At 38.3% G+C, this 15,902-nt stretch overlaps 1 protein-coding gene across 1 annotated transcript in view; it reads right to left on the bottom strand.

Annotated features, from left to right (window-relative positions):
- Positions 1–257: 257 nt before the first annotated feature.
- Positions 258–15,902, bottom strand: part of LOC122059637 (protein ROOT INITIATION DEFECTIVE 3-like) — a 43,012-nt gene continuing 27,367 nt past the window's right edge. The window contains exons 7-8 of the mRNA XM_042622551.1: positions 2,279–2,529; positions 258–619 (exon numbers count right to left, since the gene is read on the bottom strand). Of these exons, the coding sequence (XP_042478485.1) occupies positions 443–619; positions 2,279–2,529 (428 nt within the window). The 3' untranslated portion in view covers positions 258–442. The remainder of the gene's footprint in view (positions 620–2,278; positions 2,530–15,902) is intronic.

The raw sequence follows: 15,902 nt of genomic DNA on the forward strand, positions 1-15,902 counted from the left end.
AAGATCCACTCACAGTTTCTCCCACTATTCAGAATATCAACAAAGTTCCATATTCGCTGCTTTAAAAATATAATCCAACAGACCTCCCAATTTCCAAAATGACACTTTTCACTTGTAATGTACTGGGCTGGTAGGTGACCAAGGAATTACAATCTCAGACTCGCCTAAAACATGGAAAGTAGCTATAGGGGGACTTTATAGAATCATATACATGAAGCAAAGAAGAAAAAGTCCACTTATCTCTACCAGATGAGATGTAGAAGCAATCTAATTAGAATCATAACTTTATTCTTCGTACTTTTAATATGCCACAAGCAACAAAGAAAATCAATTTCATCTACATTTTTTAACAAACAAATAAATAAACTGAGTCAACGAGGGCACACACTAATACTACCTACAAAATTTGATTGATTTCTCGACTTCTAGTGCCCAGTTGTTATCAGGTAGAATTGCCACTAGGCATCCCTGTTTGGCCACCATCCAGAAGCTCATTCACATACAAGTGGTGCAAGTCTTCATACATTTTCTTCCACCTTTGGACCATTTCTAGTGATCTTTTGCAGTCGAGTTTCATCCTCTCCAACTCCATTTCAGTAGCAGCAGAAGAACCCTGTTGCTGAAGACACCAGAAAGATAAGTTATCAGCTGAGGTCACAAGTTTTTGGATATAACAAAAAAATAAAACAAAAGATATTTGAAAGAAATCGGAAAACGTATGAATAAAATGGAAGAAGTCGATAAATTTAATTTCCATCATAACACCAGAAAACAAAATTTATTTCTTGTCATAAGAACATTTCTTAGCTTTTTTGTTTGTCCGATATTTTTCTATCACAGAAATAAGGTTTCTGTCCTAGCCAGGATGGAAATCAAACAGATACAAGACACTCTGTAAAAGATTTTTTATCACAGGAATAAGGTCTGTGTCCTAGCCAGGATGGAAATCAAACAGATACAAGATACTCTGTAAAAGAAGTAAATAAGATTTAGTTCTAACCAATAGAACAAATGTTGGTAACCACACAACTCCTCTCCCCCACCCCCCACCCCCCCCGGCGAAAAAAAAAAGGGGAAGAAAAGAATTTTTTATTTCTTCCCTAAGCAAATATCATGGTATTCTCCTTGGTCCCATGTGAGTTGTACAACCAGCCTAATCAAGTCACTTCAAAAGATGCCTACTACAGCAGTCACTGTTCATCGATCTGATGTGGACAACCCATTGAAATGTTTTGAACCGTCAGCCTCTTCCTTCTGTTCGGCCCTCGTTGAACCAAGAGAGAATTGAGAACTGGATAGAACTTTCTGACCACCTGGGTTTTCAGAGAACCACTCAAGCTGGACAATAAAACTGTTCAGTCTGGGTTACATCATTATACATAGCATGGCTTGAATTGAAATCTGTCTTGCATTAAAGGAAATAAAATTCCTTTACCCCTTTGTTAGTTTGCTATTATGCCCCCTCAATTGATGAGTATTAATTAGCTCCTTATAAAATGATCATCATATTTTCAAAGATTTAAAACCTTTCCTTAATTTAATGGATTTTCATTGGTACTAGTTTCAAAGGCTTGAAAACCACTGGCTTAAGTTTCACATTAAATCTACGTATAATGTGGGAGAATTAATAAGTAATTACTATAATTACCTATTAGTAGTTATCTTCCCAAAATGACACTATGAACAAACTATCCATATATAAAAATAACAAAGCATATACATTTGTAGTCTATTGTGCTGATGTCAACAGGGTTTGAAACGGGAACCAAATGGACCAAGACCTTTTCCAGTCCTGTGTCTAGGTCTGGGTTTAAAACAATGCCCCGTAAGTTGTTCTAATTAATAAATCATGGGTTAGCTCAATCAGCTGTTCTAGTTAATAAATCATTTCTTGCTAGAAAATAATAAATGTTTAGTATAAGAAGAATGTCACTGGTTGAAGTCTTAAGGGGAATGCCAGGGTTTGAGTCTTGAGGGCGGACATTTTGCGCAAAAATGCCAAAGGCTAGGACCGACTCCAAACTCTCCCCTCCCAGCAAAGGTGGGACCATCTCAGGGTAATGGACCCTTATAATGAGATTGTCACTCCAACCTGTACGAGTTCACACTTGAAACAGTTAAATTGATCAACAGAAGAAGTACAAGCAACAACAATCATGCTCTTCCAAAAGGCAAATATGGAAAGCAAAGTTAAGACCACGAGTTATGTGCAGAACAAATATAAGATGAGAAAAGAATCGCATGATTCGTTAAGATCAAGGACAAAGGAAACTAAAACCTGAAGCTCATTGATTTGATTCTTCATCACATGAAAGCTATGGTATGGAGCATCTAAAGGTTCATCACAAGAAGGCTGAGGCGCAATTACAGCCTTCGGTTCATTATTTTCATCTGATGAATTTCCATATTTGTCCAATGGTGGAGGTAACAATGATGCAAGCCTTCTAGATAGGGGAGCTTGAGCACTGCCTACTTTCCGAGTAATTCCAAGGAACTGTTGCTGAACAACTAAAACATTGTTGACAGGACCTGAGAAATAAACAAAAAAGCTCATTATCTGAACAAAAGATGTATGTTATGTTGTTCTAAACACTGAACCAACAAATCACCAATCACATACACTAGTTGGAAAACAATCACCAAAAATAGGCATCAAGTACAAACCGCCTAACCAGATAACAGATCCCACTAGACACAAGTGAATTCAATTATTCAGTTGCTACAGAGTCTTTTCTACAGAGTCTTTTTTTTTTTTAATAGTAGCAGAAGTAGTAGTAGTATATGCTAATAATAATTTAGTAATGGAAAACTGGAAGTGAGAATTTTGACAACATTCTTCAGGCCTATCCAAACTAATGTGATTGGAAACAAAATCTTGTTTCACCGTTCCACTATGTTTTAAGCAACGGCAATTGTTAAAAAAGGAGAAATGTAAGAGATATTAAACAACATTCATTACCCTATCGACAGATGGTGGTTTGTAGTATAGAGGCCACCAATAAGTATAAGAAAACAACACAAAAGAGATATAATTACCATATCTATATATATATATATATATATATGGAAAGCAAAAACCTATTTATATTCCTTTTGTTACAATAAACAGTTTAAAATAAAGAATGCAATCTGAAATTGTCTATTATTTTCCTTTTTAATCCTCCATGTGTTGTTGAAACTTTTGAATTTTTGTATTGCTTCATCATTTTCCAATGGGTCCTTGTTAGGGTTTTGACTCATGAGAGAAATATTGAACTATAAGTATAGATTCTAATTCTCGTGGCATCTTATATGCTTCCTCTCCATTGGAATATAAACCAAATCCAATAAGATTAATAACCTTTTCTCGGAATACCTACATTAGCACCCTAATCAATCAATAGTGAAACTAGAAGAAAGATAATAAAAATTTTCAATATGCATTTAGAAAGACATGATCACATTTGCAAACTTCGAAATACTGCAAAGACAGACGAATAAAAAATTTCAAATACAAAAAAAAAGGTTTAAATAAAAAATTTAAAGTAGCAATCAGTTTTCTATTCTCTACAATAGGCAAGAATTCAGTTACATCCAAGCAGGGAAGTGAAGGTCAATCCAGACTGTAGCCCACATCGGTTCATAAGTGGGTCCAGTGAACCAAACCCAATTTAAATTCTCCTATTGTAGCATAGAAGAGGGTTCAACTTTGGGGGGTTGGGGGGGGGGGGGGCACTGGACTAGATGAGGATTGTTGAATCACTAGGTCTTCATTTATTTTCTCCTTACGGGTCGATGGGGCTTCACCATTTTAGAAACTCGGTTATATTTTTTTTAAATAATAAAAGACAGATATAAGTCAAGAGAAATAATAATACATGTGACCGCAAACACAACCCCATGGCAACAAAATTAATCTCCACTGGAATGAGATATACTTTGATGAACTGAACTAAGAGATCTAGCTGTCCTTTTAGCCCACATGAGGGCACGGCTACTTTCATCTTCTGGTTGAAAGTACATGTAGTGGACACTGACACCACATCTATGCTATCGGCCACTTCCCTTTTTTTTTTAATTTTTTAAAGGGGTGTGTGTGTGTGTGTGTGTGTGTGGCATGAAAAGAAACATAATTATGGTTGAACCTCTGTGGTTACTTGTAGGAAGAATGTAACTTTCATTAAGCACAGCTTTAGTAATTATTTGGCTGGGATTATCTTATTTTCTCTCCAGTTGCTTTGGCATAGAGAATTTCGCTACAGCTGAGTTGAAAGCTTGATACTAGAGCTAAAATTTGGTTTAACTAGAATGGTTGATCCTTGAAAATGAAGCAGCTCTATTTTGGCCATCAGATGTTTGTTTTCAGATAAGGAGAACTCCTGAACCCTACCTGACAAGCACAACTCACTTGTTATTTATTAACTAACAAAAGGAAGGGAAAAAAACCCTGATGACCAACATGTGTTTTGGTGTGAGGGCATGCCATAAATTGTCCAACTTGAAAACTCTAAAATCTCAACACTTAGGCGTAGTTGTGCTTAATGAAAGTTACATTCTTCCTTTCAGTTCTCAGCCCAAGCATCATTTACTCCTCGGGTCTGACCAGGAATGTCTTCCATTATCTCCAATGGCACCTGGTCCCCCTCACCCTCTTTCTCCACTCCTCCCCTTGCTGACATCTGGTTAGATCCCCCCTTCCCTCCGGGTCACTGTGTTAGAGAGGATAAAATATCCTAGATTCCCTCCACCGGTATTTTCACCTCCTCTTCTACTTGGGATCAAATTAGATCCAAAATCCCCCTTGCTACTTGGCACAATATTATCTAGTTTAAAGGCCATATCCCGCGCCATAGCTTTACCGCTTAGTGAGCCATCTCCAACTGCCTCCCAAGTCCCAACGCAGTCCTTCCTCATTCTATCTGTAGATCCAAGTCCCCCCTCCTGCCTCTGCTGGAATGGCTCTAAAGATATTGAATATCTCTTCTTTTCCTGCCCCTTCTCCTCTACTATCTGGAAGAAGGTCCTCTCCTGCTGCTGGCCTTCAAGAAGACCCGTTTTCCCCCTTAGTAGACAATGTATTTGGATCGATATGATCTTTGCTGGTTCCTCCATCTGTGACGCTGCCGGAAAGCTTGCTTTTTGTGCCACCATCAACCATATTTGGATGGAGCTACTAAACCTTTGTAGATAAACATCCAACTCCAAATCCTCTGGGGCCTTCCCTCCTCCATCTTACTTCCCACCCCCCCCCCCCAATAGCTTCGTCGTAGCCCTCTTTTGCCCACATGCTGTTTTTCTGTTTGCTTAGTGTGCCTCTGCCCCACCCCCCAGCAGTCCAGGTTTAAATTTGTCTTATGGTTATTGTATTGGGTAGTATTTACTTTTGTGGTTCCTTAAGTACCAAAAACGATCAACTCTACAAGGTACGACGAAAATTTTCAGAGTGGGTGGAATGGCATAACCTTCACTGGGTTAAGATTTTGGTATTCAAATTTGCAAAATTCCAGCAATGAACATAGTTAATTACATACTTATAGTAGACAAAAAAAGTGGAAGAGAAAAAATGGAATATCCAGATTAAGGCAAAGAAAATTGGCATATAACTACTAATTCAAAAATTCTACTCTAATTCACATTCGATATACAGACAGAGAGAATAATGGAGCAAGGGAAACCAAAGACTCCTATACTCAATATCTTCTGCCTAATCTAAATTCTTTCTATGTAAATTCTCATTAAAGATGTGAAAAGGAATACATTTGTATATAAGCTGTACATAACTAACAAAAACTGACAAAAATTATGATATCCGTCCCATAAAATGGAGCCAGAGTGATGCAAATCAAAGCCTGAGAAGAAGAGGTCCCATGGCCAAAACGTAGAGAAGAATAAAGAAGATTTGACAGCTTGTTTTAGTGCTATTTTTTACCAAGTTTTCTTCCTTGCACGGGGGATTTTATTTACTAGACATCAGTTTCCAATTTTAGTTAGATTTGCTTTATGTAATAGGAAGTTTCTAATTTTAGGACTCTATATTTTTTTAGTTCATTAATTTCTAATTTAGGACAAGAGGGACTTTCTTTCCACACAAGAAAGAAGCCCCAATTGATTTAGCTTATTGGCATTACAAAAAAAGAAAGAAGGTTGATCTACAGCCCAAGGCTCGACCCAACTTATCTATCCTTTCTTCCCCTTCTCCTCTACTCTTTTTTTTCATTTCTTCATCTTTAATTTCTGATACAAGCTTCCTGCGAAAGCAGCAAAACCATCAAATCTGGACTATTGGACAGAAAGATTCTTAAAGATTCTGTTAGCACTCAAATATCGATCCTACTGTAGGGTTTGTTCTGGTCTGAACCAGCTCCTACATTACAAAGCCAGAGTTATCCTTCCCCAATTGAACCAGAATTGCCCCTTCAAAGATCTTTTGTGCTGAAACCAGCCACCTGAGTGAAGGCAATGTCTCTCGCACAGCATTCAAACAACCTTCCTAATCAGCTGCTATGAAGAACCTTTTCAAATGCCTTCAGTGGCTGGCTTTTTCGTCAAAGTGAACTTCTGCCCATTTGATGGCAGGTCAAATCAGATCATTTCTATTTGGCAAAGTAGCAGAGTTTCTTACCCCCTGTTAACACACTAGAATAAGTTCCACCTATCTTCCCTGAAGTTCTCTACACAAAATTGAATATTCCTCCCCCCCCCCCCCCACCAACACTCCAGGAAAAAAAAAACCCAAATCTCTTTCGATTAAATCACATCTAGATTTGAATAAACTGAAATCAAATATATTCACTATTTGGTCCTTCTGATTAGTCCCAGTCCAGCAAACTTCCTCAGATGGAATGCAAGTGAATCAGCTAAGTTTTCCTATATCCCACCCTTAGGTCTCTCCAAAGTTGATTTGTTTCATATGCGCACCACTGTATACTGTGAGTGTGATATCTGGACCTTTTGCTGGAAATGACTTGGGCATAGGTGCAGGACACATCTTGGACACTAGTATGTGACCCAAATAAAACCTGATTTTATTCATTTATAATCCAGTTAGACTTGTCACCCTCAACAATTATGTTGGGGTTTTGTTAGTGTTCTTTCGGGACACAATATGGGACCCAAATAAAACCTGATTTTATTCATTAATGATCCAGTTAGACTTGTCACCCTCCATAATGTTAGGGTTCTTTTTGGGACCCAATATGGAACCCAAATTAAACTAATCAGATATTTACCTTCGGACCCAATACGGGACCTAGATCAATTTAAGACCTTTATATGGGTTTCTTTACTAGAAATCTATTATGGGACCCAAATCTTGGGCTAGCTAGTAATTAGTATAGGGTATTACTAATTTCAGATTTGGACCTCCTGAACACTTGGGACTCAGAAGGGTGATAACACTTCTGCAAACGGAGGTAAGTGGATTGTAGTAAGTGTACACCACAGCGTATGGCATGTTTGACTTATGTTTGCATGAGAGGACTATATTGGCCTGTTGAATGTTGTAACCTTATGATTGATATTATGATCACTTATATGTAGAGATTGAGTTATAATCATATGTGGCTTGTGTTACGTGATACCTATTAAATTATGTTGAAAGGAATTTTAGTAAACGTGGATGTCGTTTTAAGTATTCTTTGTACAAATTTGATTGGTTTTTTTTCTTCTTTTTTTTTTTTTTTTCATTGTGACTAAAATGTGATTTCGTGAGAATATGAACTTGTGAAAGTGTGTGAGAGCAAGTGGATTGTTCCACACCAGACCAGAGAGGGGTGTTCCGTTGAGCCGTGGGACTTATACCCACTGCGCACAGTGGTGTATATTTAGTCACAATGTAAGAAAATTTGTGTGATTGTGTGATTTGTGGGGGCTGAGTTTCCCTCTCATATCCCGGAATGGTAGCATCTCATTTCCCCCAATGCCGGCTAAGTGTGAGAATGAGATTTTTTGCTGCAAATAGTTGTGTTTTAATATAGAGATAATTTTGAAAAGTAAAAATAATCGTTTCACCCATTGTATGTTATTCGGTTGTTGTTTATGTGTTGTTCCCTCATTACATTCTATCTTACTGGGCTGTGAGTTCACTCCAATAAATATGACATTTCAAAGGAGTAGATTGGTGGTTCGTGATGCAGCAAGTTCAAGGGCGACCTAAAGCTTTTTATTAGTTTATTTTACTTTAGTAGATGATTGTAGTAGCATGCTGCTTCATGTCAACTCTGATAAAGTGTTTTTGAATTTAAATTTTGGAACACACCTTAGATTGCCACCAATAGGTGTTGTTTGGGATACCTTATTTATGATTAGTTGTTTTATTTTGTTGACACTAGAATTTTTACAAGTTCTCATATGCTTGATTTGGTGAATGTTTTGGACCATTTGATCAATGCCCACAAGGGTTGTACCCTTACCTGTATCTGGGTTTGGGTCATGACACTAGTAATTGAGTCAAAATCCATACATGTATATTTAGATTCGGTATATACCCATTAATTGCACAACATATAGTATAACATTACATTTGGATCTATCAGTGCAAGTTGGAAGCATCATTCCAAAAACCAGACAAGGCATTGAATTGATAAGTGCCACACAGTTCCAGTTTTTTTGTCTGGTTAAACTAGTTCACCAAAATAAAATAAAAAATCAAAATAATTCAAAATTGGAAAGAATCACGATACCTTTTATCAACAAAATTCTAACTAGACATCCATGTCCTAATTCTAATAACATTTTTTTAGAACATCATGCTTGAAACCGGATCAAACCGTTTTTTGCTGTTTACATAGAATTGTCAATACCAGCTGATTTTGTCGTTCTATGCCCTGGATGGTTCTATGATAGGACCAAGCCAAAAATATGCCCTGTCAAGCTTGGTTTGACCACTGTCTGGTCCTGTCCAGTTTTAAAACTATGGTTGCAAGTTTATAATTGCATTCTTTGTGTATTCAAATTATTCACAAATAATGTACACTAAATCTGTTTAAAAGCTCTCTTCAGTAACCACACCCTGACCTTGTGTGCAATTTAAGAATGAGAACCTCAATGCAATTTCATATTGGGATTAATGGCCACCGAAATTACAGAGATTACCCTTTGTTGAGGTCCATCTCCTCTCCACCTCCACTGGAGATCAAAACTTCAGGGGGGAGGGGGAACTCTCTGCAACTCCCTCTTTCATCATGCTTCTCCCTCCACCACCACTAACCTCTACATCTGTGCCCCACAAGTACATAGCAAGGATACAAAGCCATCCACCTCACAACCCCCCACCCAAATAAAGAAAATAAATTCCAAACTTTGGAACTGAGATATGCAACAAGGATACCAATCCCAACCCATATTCAAGTTCACTCAACCATGAATAAGATCTCTAAAGCATTCCTTATTTAGGTTTCATCCAGTTCCAAACAAGAAGTTCACATTTCCGGAAACAATCCCAATGGTTAACAGAGAAAACTGTTTCCCAAACACCTGTAATCATGTGCTCGTAATCAACAAGAGTTTAACAATGGCAAACCAATGAGGTTAGAAGTAATGATACTTTCATGAAGTACGAAATTTGGGGAAAGTGGAAACACAAAATGACAAGAAAAAAAAAATCGCAAATTTGATGGACAACCATTCAATCTCAACTTTACAGGGAAATGTGCCCAAATTCTCCTTCGTCTAGGTTGGGATTTTGATCCAACAATCAGGGAAGGGGGTAATTGCAGAACTGCTTCCTTTGCCTCTATCGGGTCAAACAATGGACGTCAACACCAAACCCAAAAACACTAAATTAGCAAATCCCTAAAGCCCATCTGTACCTTCTAAGTCTCTTAGATTTCATCTTCTCTAGTCCCATGTAAAAACACCTTATGCTCTGCCAGAAATCGCCATGGACAGAAGGGGGATTGACTGGTGGTTGAAACCCAGGGGGGCAGGAGGAAAGCTCCGGCAGCTGATGGTGGAAACAAAGGTAAGGACAAGTGGGAGAAAAATTGTTTTTTAAGTTGTCAATATTAAATACCTCAATTGCCTTTCGTTACAAACAAAGGGACTCAATAATGAATGCATTTAGACTGCTAACGTAATGCCCCAATTTTTGGATCTTTTTTACATTATTTTCTAAGTTTGCTTAAATATTTAAAGTTAGGCTTTATTTAATGACTTAATGAGTTAGCTTAGTGGTTAGTATCTTGTCTATGTAGAGGACCTAGGTTCAAATCTTGTTTGTAGTAAGTAAAGGGGGTTTTATTTAATTGGATCCTTTTTCTTTTATTTAAAAGATTATTTTCTTTTAAATTGTTGTGAACCCCACCCCATTTAGACAAATCGTGGGAGTGGGGAGAAGAGAGATCTGTGGGAGAGTAAGAGAGGAAAAGAGGGGGAAAAGAGTGAGATGCGTGAGAGGAGAGAGAAAAAGAAGGGAAAAGAGATCCGTAAGGGCCCGTTTGTTAAGAGAGGAGTTGGGGGTGGGAGTATTGTCAATATGGGACCACATGATAGTGGGGTTAAAGACAGAGAAGTAAAGATGTGGTGAAATAACTATAGCATCCCATCCCATCATGTTTGGTTGGGTGGGAGCTGGGAGGAGAGAGAGAAAGAGAAGAGAGAGAAAAGAAGAGAGATGGTTCACAGCCAAGGTGGACTGGATCGCCATCTTCTTTCGAGTTTCTCTGAAATTTCCATAGCAGATGAATGAAGAGCAAGCTGGAAAGCTGGAAGAGAGATATCTTGTGCTTGTGCGAAGGGCTTCACCAAGGAAAAAGCACCGGTTTTTTAGCTGGAAAAGAGATATCACAAGGGTTTCACCAAAGAAAAAGCACAAGATCCTATCAAGGCAAGGGTTGCCGGCGGATAAGAAGGTGGGAGAATAGTTTTCCGTGAATCTCATCTGGGGTTTACAGGCGATATTGTTGAATCTAGATACCATAGCATCAATAAAAGGATCGTCGGAGGTTCTCGCCGGCTCTAGTTTATCGGCGGAAGAAGGGATGGAAGAGGTGGATTTCGGGTGGGCCGAGAAGAAGAGACTGATAAGCCATGGTTAATGGCTTTGATGAAGCTCTTGGGTTATGGGTTCTCTTCTTTATAGGAATGGGTTTCTTGGCCTCCAAGTTGTAAGATAACCGAATGCTTGTATTTTTTATTTCCTGCCTCTCTTATCGGAATCCCTTCCCTTTGTTTCGGGATTCTTTTGTTATGAAATAGGAAACTGAAAAAGCAATTGAAAAGATAAATCTATGCCACATCACTAGGCCTCCACTGTTTCATCAATACCTTATTTACAGGAAAAGCACAAACCACTACCTAATGGTGTAAGTGAGTTCCCATTTAACACGCACGGCTAATCAACTACAAGGGAGAAAGCATCTCCTGCAAATGCACCTAAGAAGAAATGAAAGAAATGCACCAAAAGACACACAGAGGTGGAAGAAGAAGAAGATGAGAGAGAATCTGGGGGAGAGAGAGTTGTTGAACATTACAGCCCCACAAAGTCCCACCAATTTGGTAGGACTTTGGAAGGGGGTGGGGTGAAGGCCACATCAGCAGAAAGGGAAAGCTCTAAACCCAATGTTGTCTGGACACTTTCCAGCCTCACTCAACCAAACGTTACACTTTTCTATGGTTTTGGAAAAGTCCGTACAACAATCCCAACCCTAACATCCCACTCCATCAAAACCCTCCTAAACAAACGGGCCCTAAGAGAGGAGATAGAGAAAAAGAAGGGGAAAATAAGAAAAAAGAGTGACAGAATGGAAAAAGAAAGAGCCGTGAGAGAGAGAGAGAGAGGAGTCCAGGAGTGAGGAGGGAAAGAAAGAGGGAGAGAGTTGTGATCGAGAGGGGGTAAGAGAAAGAGAATTGTGTCTATAAAAGAAGAGGAAGAGAGAGAAGAGAAGAGGAGGATGGTGACAAAAAGGGGATCGTGGAAGGGGAAAATTGTGCATACTTTACTGCTTTATTTTGTTCACTTCAGGTACTGATTCTTCCTCCCACTGGTTAACATTTATGCATTTAATTTTATTCTTAGTTTCTTGAATAGGTTACTACCCTATTATAATACCTACAAGGTTCTTGGTGTTGATTCTTGAATTGGGTTGTTGTAGCTAATCCAATCAGTTTCTTGGTTTCTAAGGATGGTTTTTTAAATGAGTTGTTATCCTTAGATCCAAATAGTTAGTGGTTTCTTCCTTTAGGACCCAAATCAAATATGATTTTATTCATTAATGTTCCAGTCGGAATTGTCACCCAATAATTTAGGGTTTTTCATGGGACCCTAATTTAAGGTTTTGTTTTAGGGTTAGGGTTTACCTAGGGACCCATTAGTGTTTTCCTTGGGACCCAATCAAACTAATCGTACACAGATTCTTTATATGGGATTTTACTTGAGACCCATATGACCTAAATCTAATATTCTTTCTAGAGCCCAATATCCGGTTCATATCAATTTGTGTGGGATTCTTTACATATGGACCAAATCTAATATTCTTTTATTGGGGCCCAAGTAATGGGACCTTGAGCTGGTCAGATATTGCCAAGATTTTTGGGATTTTCTGGGCTGCCTAAGAGGGGTAATCGATGCTAATTTGGGGCCCAATGAAGGTCCCTAACATCAATTCTTGGTTGGATCTATAAAAGTGTCTATTCTTGTCCAAATCTTGAACTTTGAATTTCTTCAAATCTAGCCATGTGAAGGCCCATATTTTTTATCATAGGTTCCCCTACCATAGAGTGAGAATCGATCCACTCAGGGAGAAAATTTGATTCTCAATTTGCATGTTACTTAAAAACCCATGAAATTGGGAAAATTTGAGAGACCTGAACTTGTATTTCTCTTATTACTTTAAATCTATCTGTTAACTTTTCGGCATACTTTGGGGGTGAGTAGAGCCGTCTTAGGAGAGGTTTCAATCTGAATTTGGGGACCATTTGTTTAACAGATTAAAAGTAATTTCAGATTTACTGAAATCTGAAAGTTACACATTGAGATTATAGTTATTCTAATTACTCCTAGATCACTCAACTGATCATTCCCAGAGTTTGACCTCCGTCTAGGAGGGAGGGTTGATTTTTGAGGAGAAAGTGAGGTATTTGAATTAGTTTTGAACTAGGAGATTAATGGGAGATGTAATTAATTGCAGGTTGTGATTGATTTGAGCATTCAGAGCTTAGAGGGTGGAAGTAGGAGACATGTAGGCTCAAATAAGTGGAATTACAACACATGTGTGTGGTTTGATGTGATGTTGGGTATGCTTGTATTTTTGATATGTGCCCATTTATGCCTATTTGAATTATGTTTTATGTGTGACATGAGTTTATAGGGGTGATTGATATTTGACGACTATTATTGTATGATGCTGATTCTTACGTGGAGATTTACTCGTGTTTTCACATGTTTGTGTTCTTAAAGAAAGTGATTTTAGGAAAGGTGATTTTCTAAAAGCGTGAAAAGAGAGTGTGAGGGTAAATAGACTGCTCCATACCGGACCAGAGAAGGGTGTCCCGTTGAGCCGCGGGGCTTATATCCACTAATGTACAGTGGTGTATATTTAGTGACAGAGTGATAATGACAGTGTGATTGTGGGGCCGAGTTTCCCACTCATATTATAGGCAGCGGTAGCTTATTTCCCTCGGTGCCAACTAAAGTGTGATGAAAATAGGTATTTTTAAATGATCGTGTTTTATAACAAAGGGTGGTTTGAGAAACTAAAACTGTTTGTTTTAACAGTTGTTTTTGTTTGATTGTTTACTCTCATGCTCTGTGTTGTACTCTTACTATTTTCTCCTTTAACATCAGAGATAATTGAGATGAAGGCATGCTTGGGGCTGGATTCAAGGGCGACTCAAAGACTTCTTTATTTGTTTTTGTTTCTATTTTCTTAAAGGGGTGTAGTGATGACATTTAGTGGTAAACTCTAATAATATGGATTTTGAATTTAAATTCTGGGAACGCACCTTAGATTGCCACCAGTAGGTACAGGCATTGATCAAATGATCAATAACATTCACCAAAATCAAGCATACTAGAACTCGTAAAAATTCAAGTCTCAACAAAATAAAACAACTAATCATAAATAAGATATCCCAAACAATACCTACTGGTGGCAATCTAAGGTGCGTTCTCAGAATTTAAATTCAAAATCCATATTATTAGAGTTTACCACTAAATGTCATCACCACACCCCTTTAAGAAAATAGAAACAAAAACAAATAAAGAAGTCTTCGAGTCGCCCTCGAATCCAGCCCCAAGCATGCCTTCATCTCAATTATCTCTGATGTTAAAATAATGGATTAAGCTCAATCACTCAGCAAGGAGAAAATAGTAAGAGCACAACACAGAGCAAACAATCAAACAAAAACAACGGTTAAAACAAACAGTTTTAGTTTCTCAAACCACACTTTGTTATAAAACACGATCATTTAAAAATACTCATTTTCATCACTTTAGCTGGCACTGAGGGAAATAAGCTATCATTGCCCATAATATGAGAGGAAAACTCGGCCCCACAATCACACTGTTGTCAACCACTCTGTGACTAAATATACATCATTGTGCACAGTAGGTATAAGTCTCGCGGCTCAATGGGACACCCCTCTGGTCTGGTACTGAGTAGTCTGTTTACCCTCACACACTTTCTCTTTTCACGCTATCACAAAATCACTTTCTTTAAGAACATAAGCATGTGAAACACAGGTAAAATCTCTACGTAAGAATCAATATCAATACACATCACACAATAATAGTCATCTTTATCAAATATCAATCACCATCATAAACTCATATCACACATAAACACAATTCAAATAAGCATAAATGAGTACATATTAATGACACAAGCATACCAAACATCACATCATACAATCAAACTGCACATCTGTGATGTAATCCCACTATAATCTACTTACCTCAACCTGCATGTCTCCTACTTCCACCCTCTGAGCTCTGAATGCTCAAGTCAAGCACAACCTGCTCAAACTAATTCAAATACCTCACTTTCTCCTCAAAAGTCAACCCTCCCAGATGGAGGTCAAATTCTAGGAATCAAATTCCTCTCGACACATATTATCACCCTTCCAAATATGAGAATGATCAGTTGAGTGATCTAGGAGTAATTAGAAAAACTATAATCTCAATGTTTAACTTTTCAGATTTCAGTATGTGCAAAAGTTCTAGCAAGAATGATTAGCTAACAATGGCCCAGATTGAGTCCTGGCCAGGCTCTCCGCTCACCATTGCACCCCTATGCTTGACCTTATTAGGAAGAGAACTCAGCTATAGAAAGGAAGACTCCTATCGTTTGCGGGTCGATTAGAGCTCATCAGATCAGTCCTCCAAGGTTCTTACATCTATTAGTCAAGTATTTTTGGTTTGCCAGAATTTATCACCTCCAAGCTTGAGTTCATTTTTGCTTCTTTCTTATGGAAAGGAAGTGAGTGTCCTAGATTCCTTCACCCAACTAGTTGGGCTTCTATTTGCCTCCCAAAAAATGAGGGAGGCTTGGGCCTAAGAAGGATCAAAGAGGTCAACTCTATTGGAATCATCAAGTTGGCCTAGAAGATTATATCGAAAAAGGACAGTAAATGGGTCAAGTGGGTGTACTTTGGCCTTCTCAAGAATGACTTTTTTTGGACTGTGAAGCCCTGAGCTGATGCTTATTGGGCTTGGCGAAAGATCATGGCCACCCCCTGCTCTCCTCAGTCATCTCTTCTCTAATCGGAAATGGGCTATCAACTTATCTTTGGCTTGGTTCTTGGCATCCCAAAGGGGTCCTCTTATATGTTGTTAGTGCCCGAAACATTTATTCTTCTGGTCTGCCCAAGCTCACCTTGGTTGCAAATATTATATCTTTGGGTTCTTGGGCTCCCCTAGCTCTCCCCTCGAGCCAGCTAGCTGATATTTGGAATTCTCTATCGATCATCACTGACTCTCAGAGGCA

This window comes from Macadamia integrifolia, chromosome 13 (assembly GCF_013358625.1).
Source record: "Macadamia integrifolia cultivar HAES 741 chromosome 13, SCU_Mint_v3, whole genome shotgun sequence".
Classification (NCBI taxonomy): domain Eukaryota; kingdom Viridiplantae; phylum Streptophyta; class Magnoliopsida; order Proteales; family Proteaceae; genus Macadamia; species Macadamia integrifolia.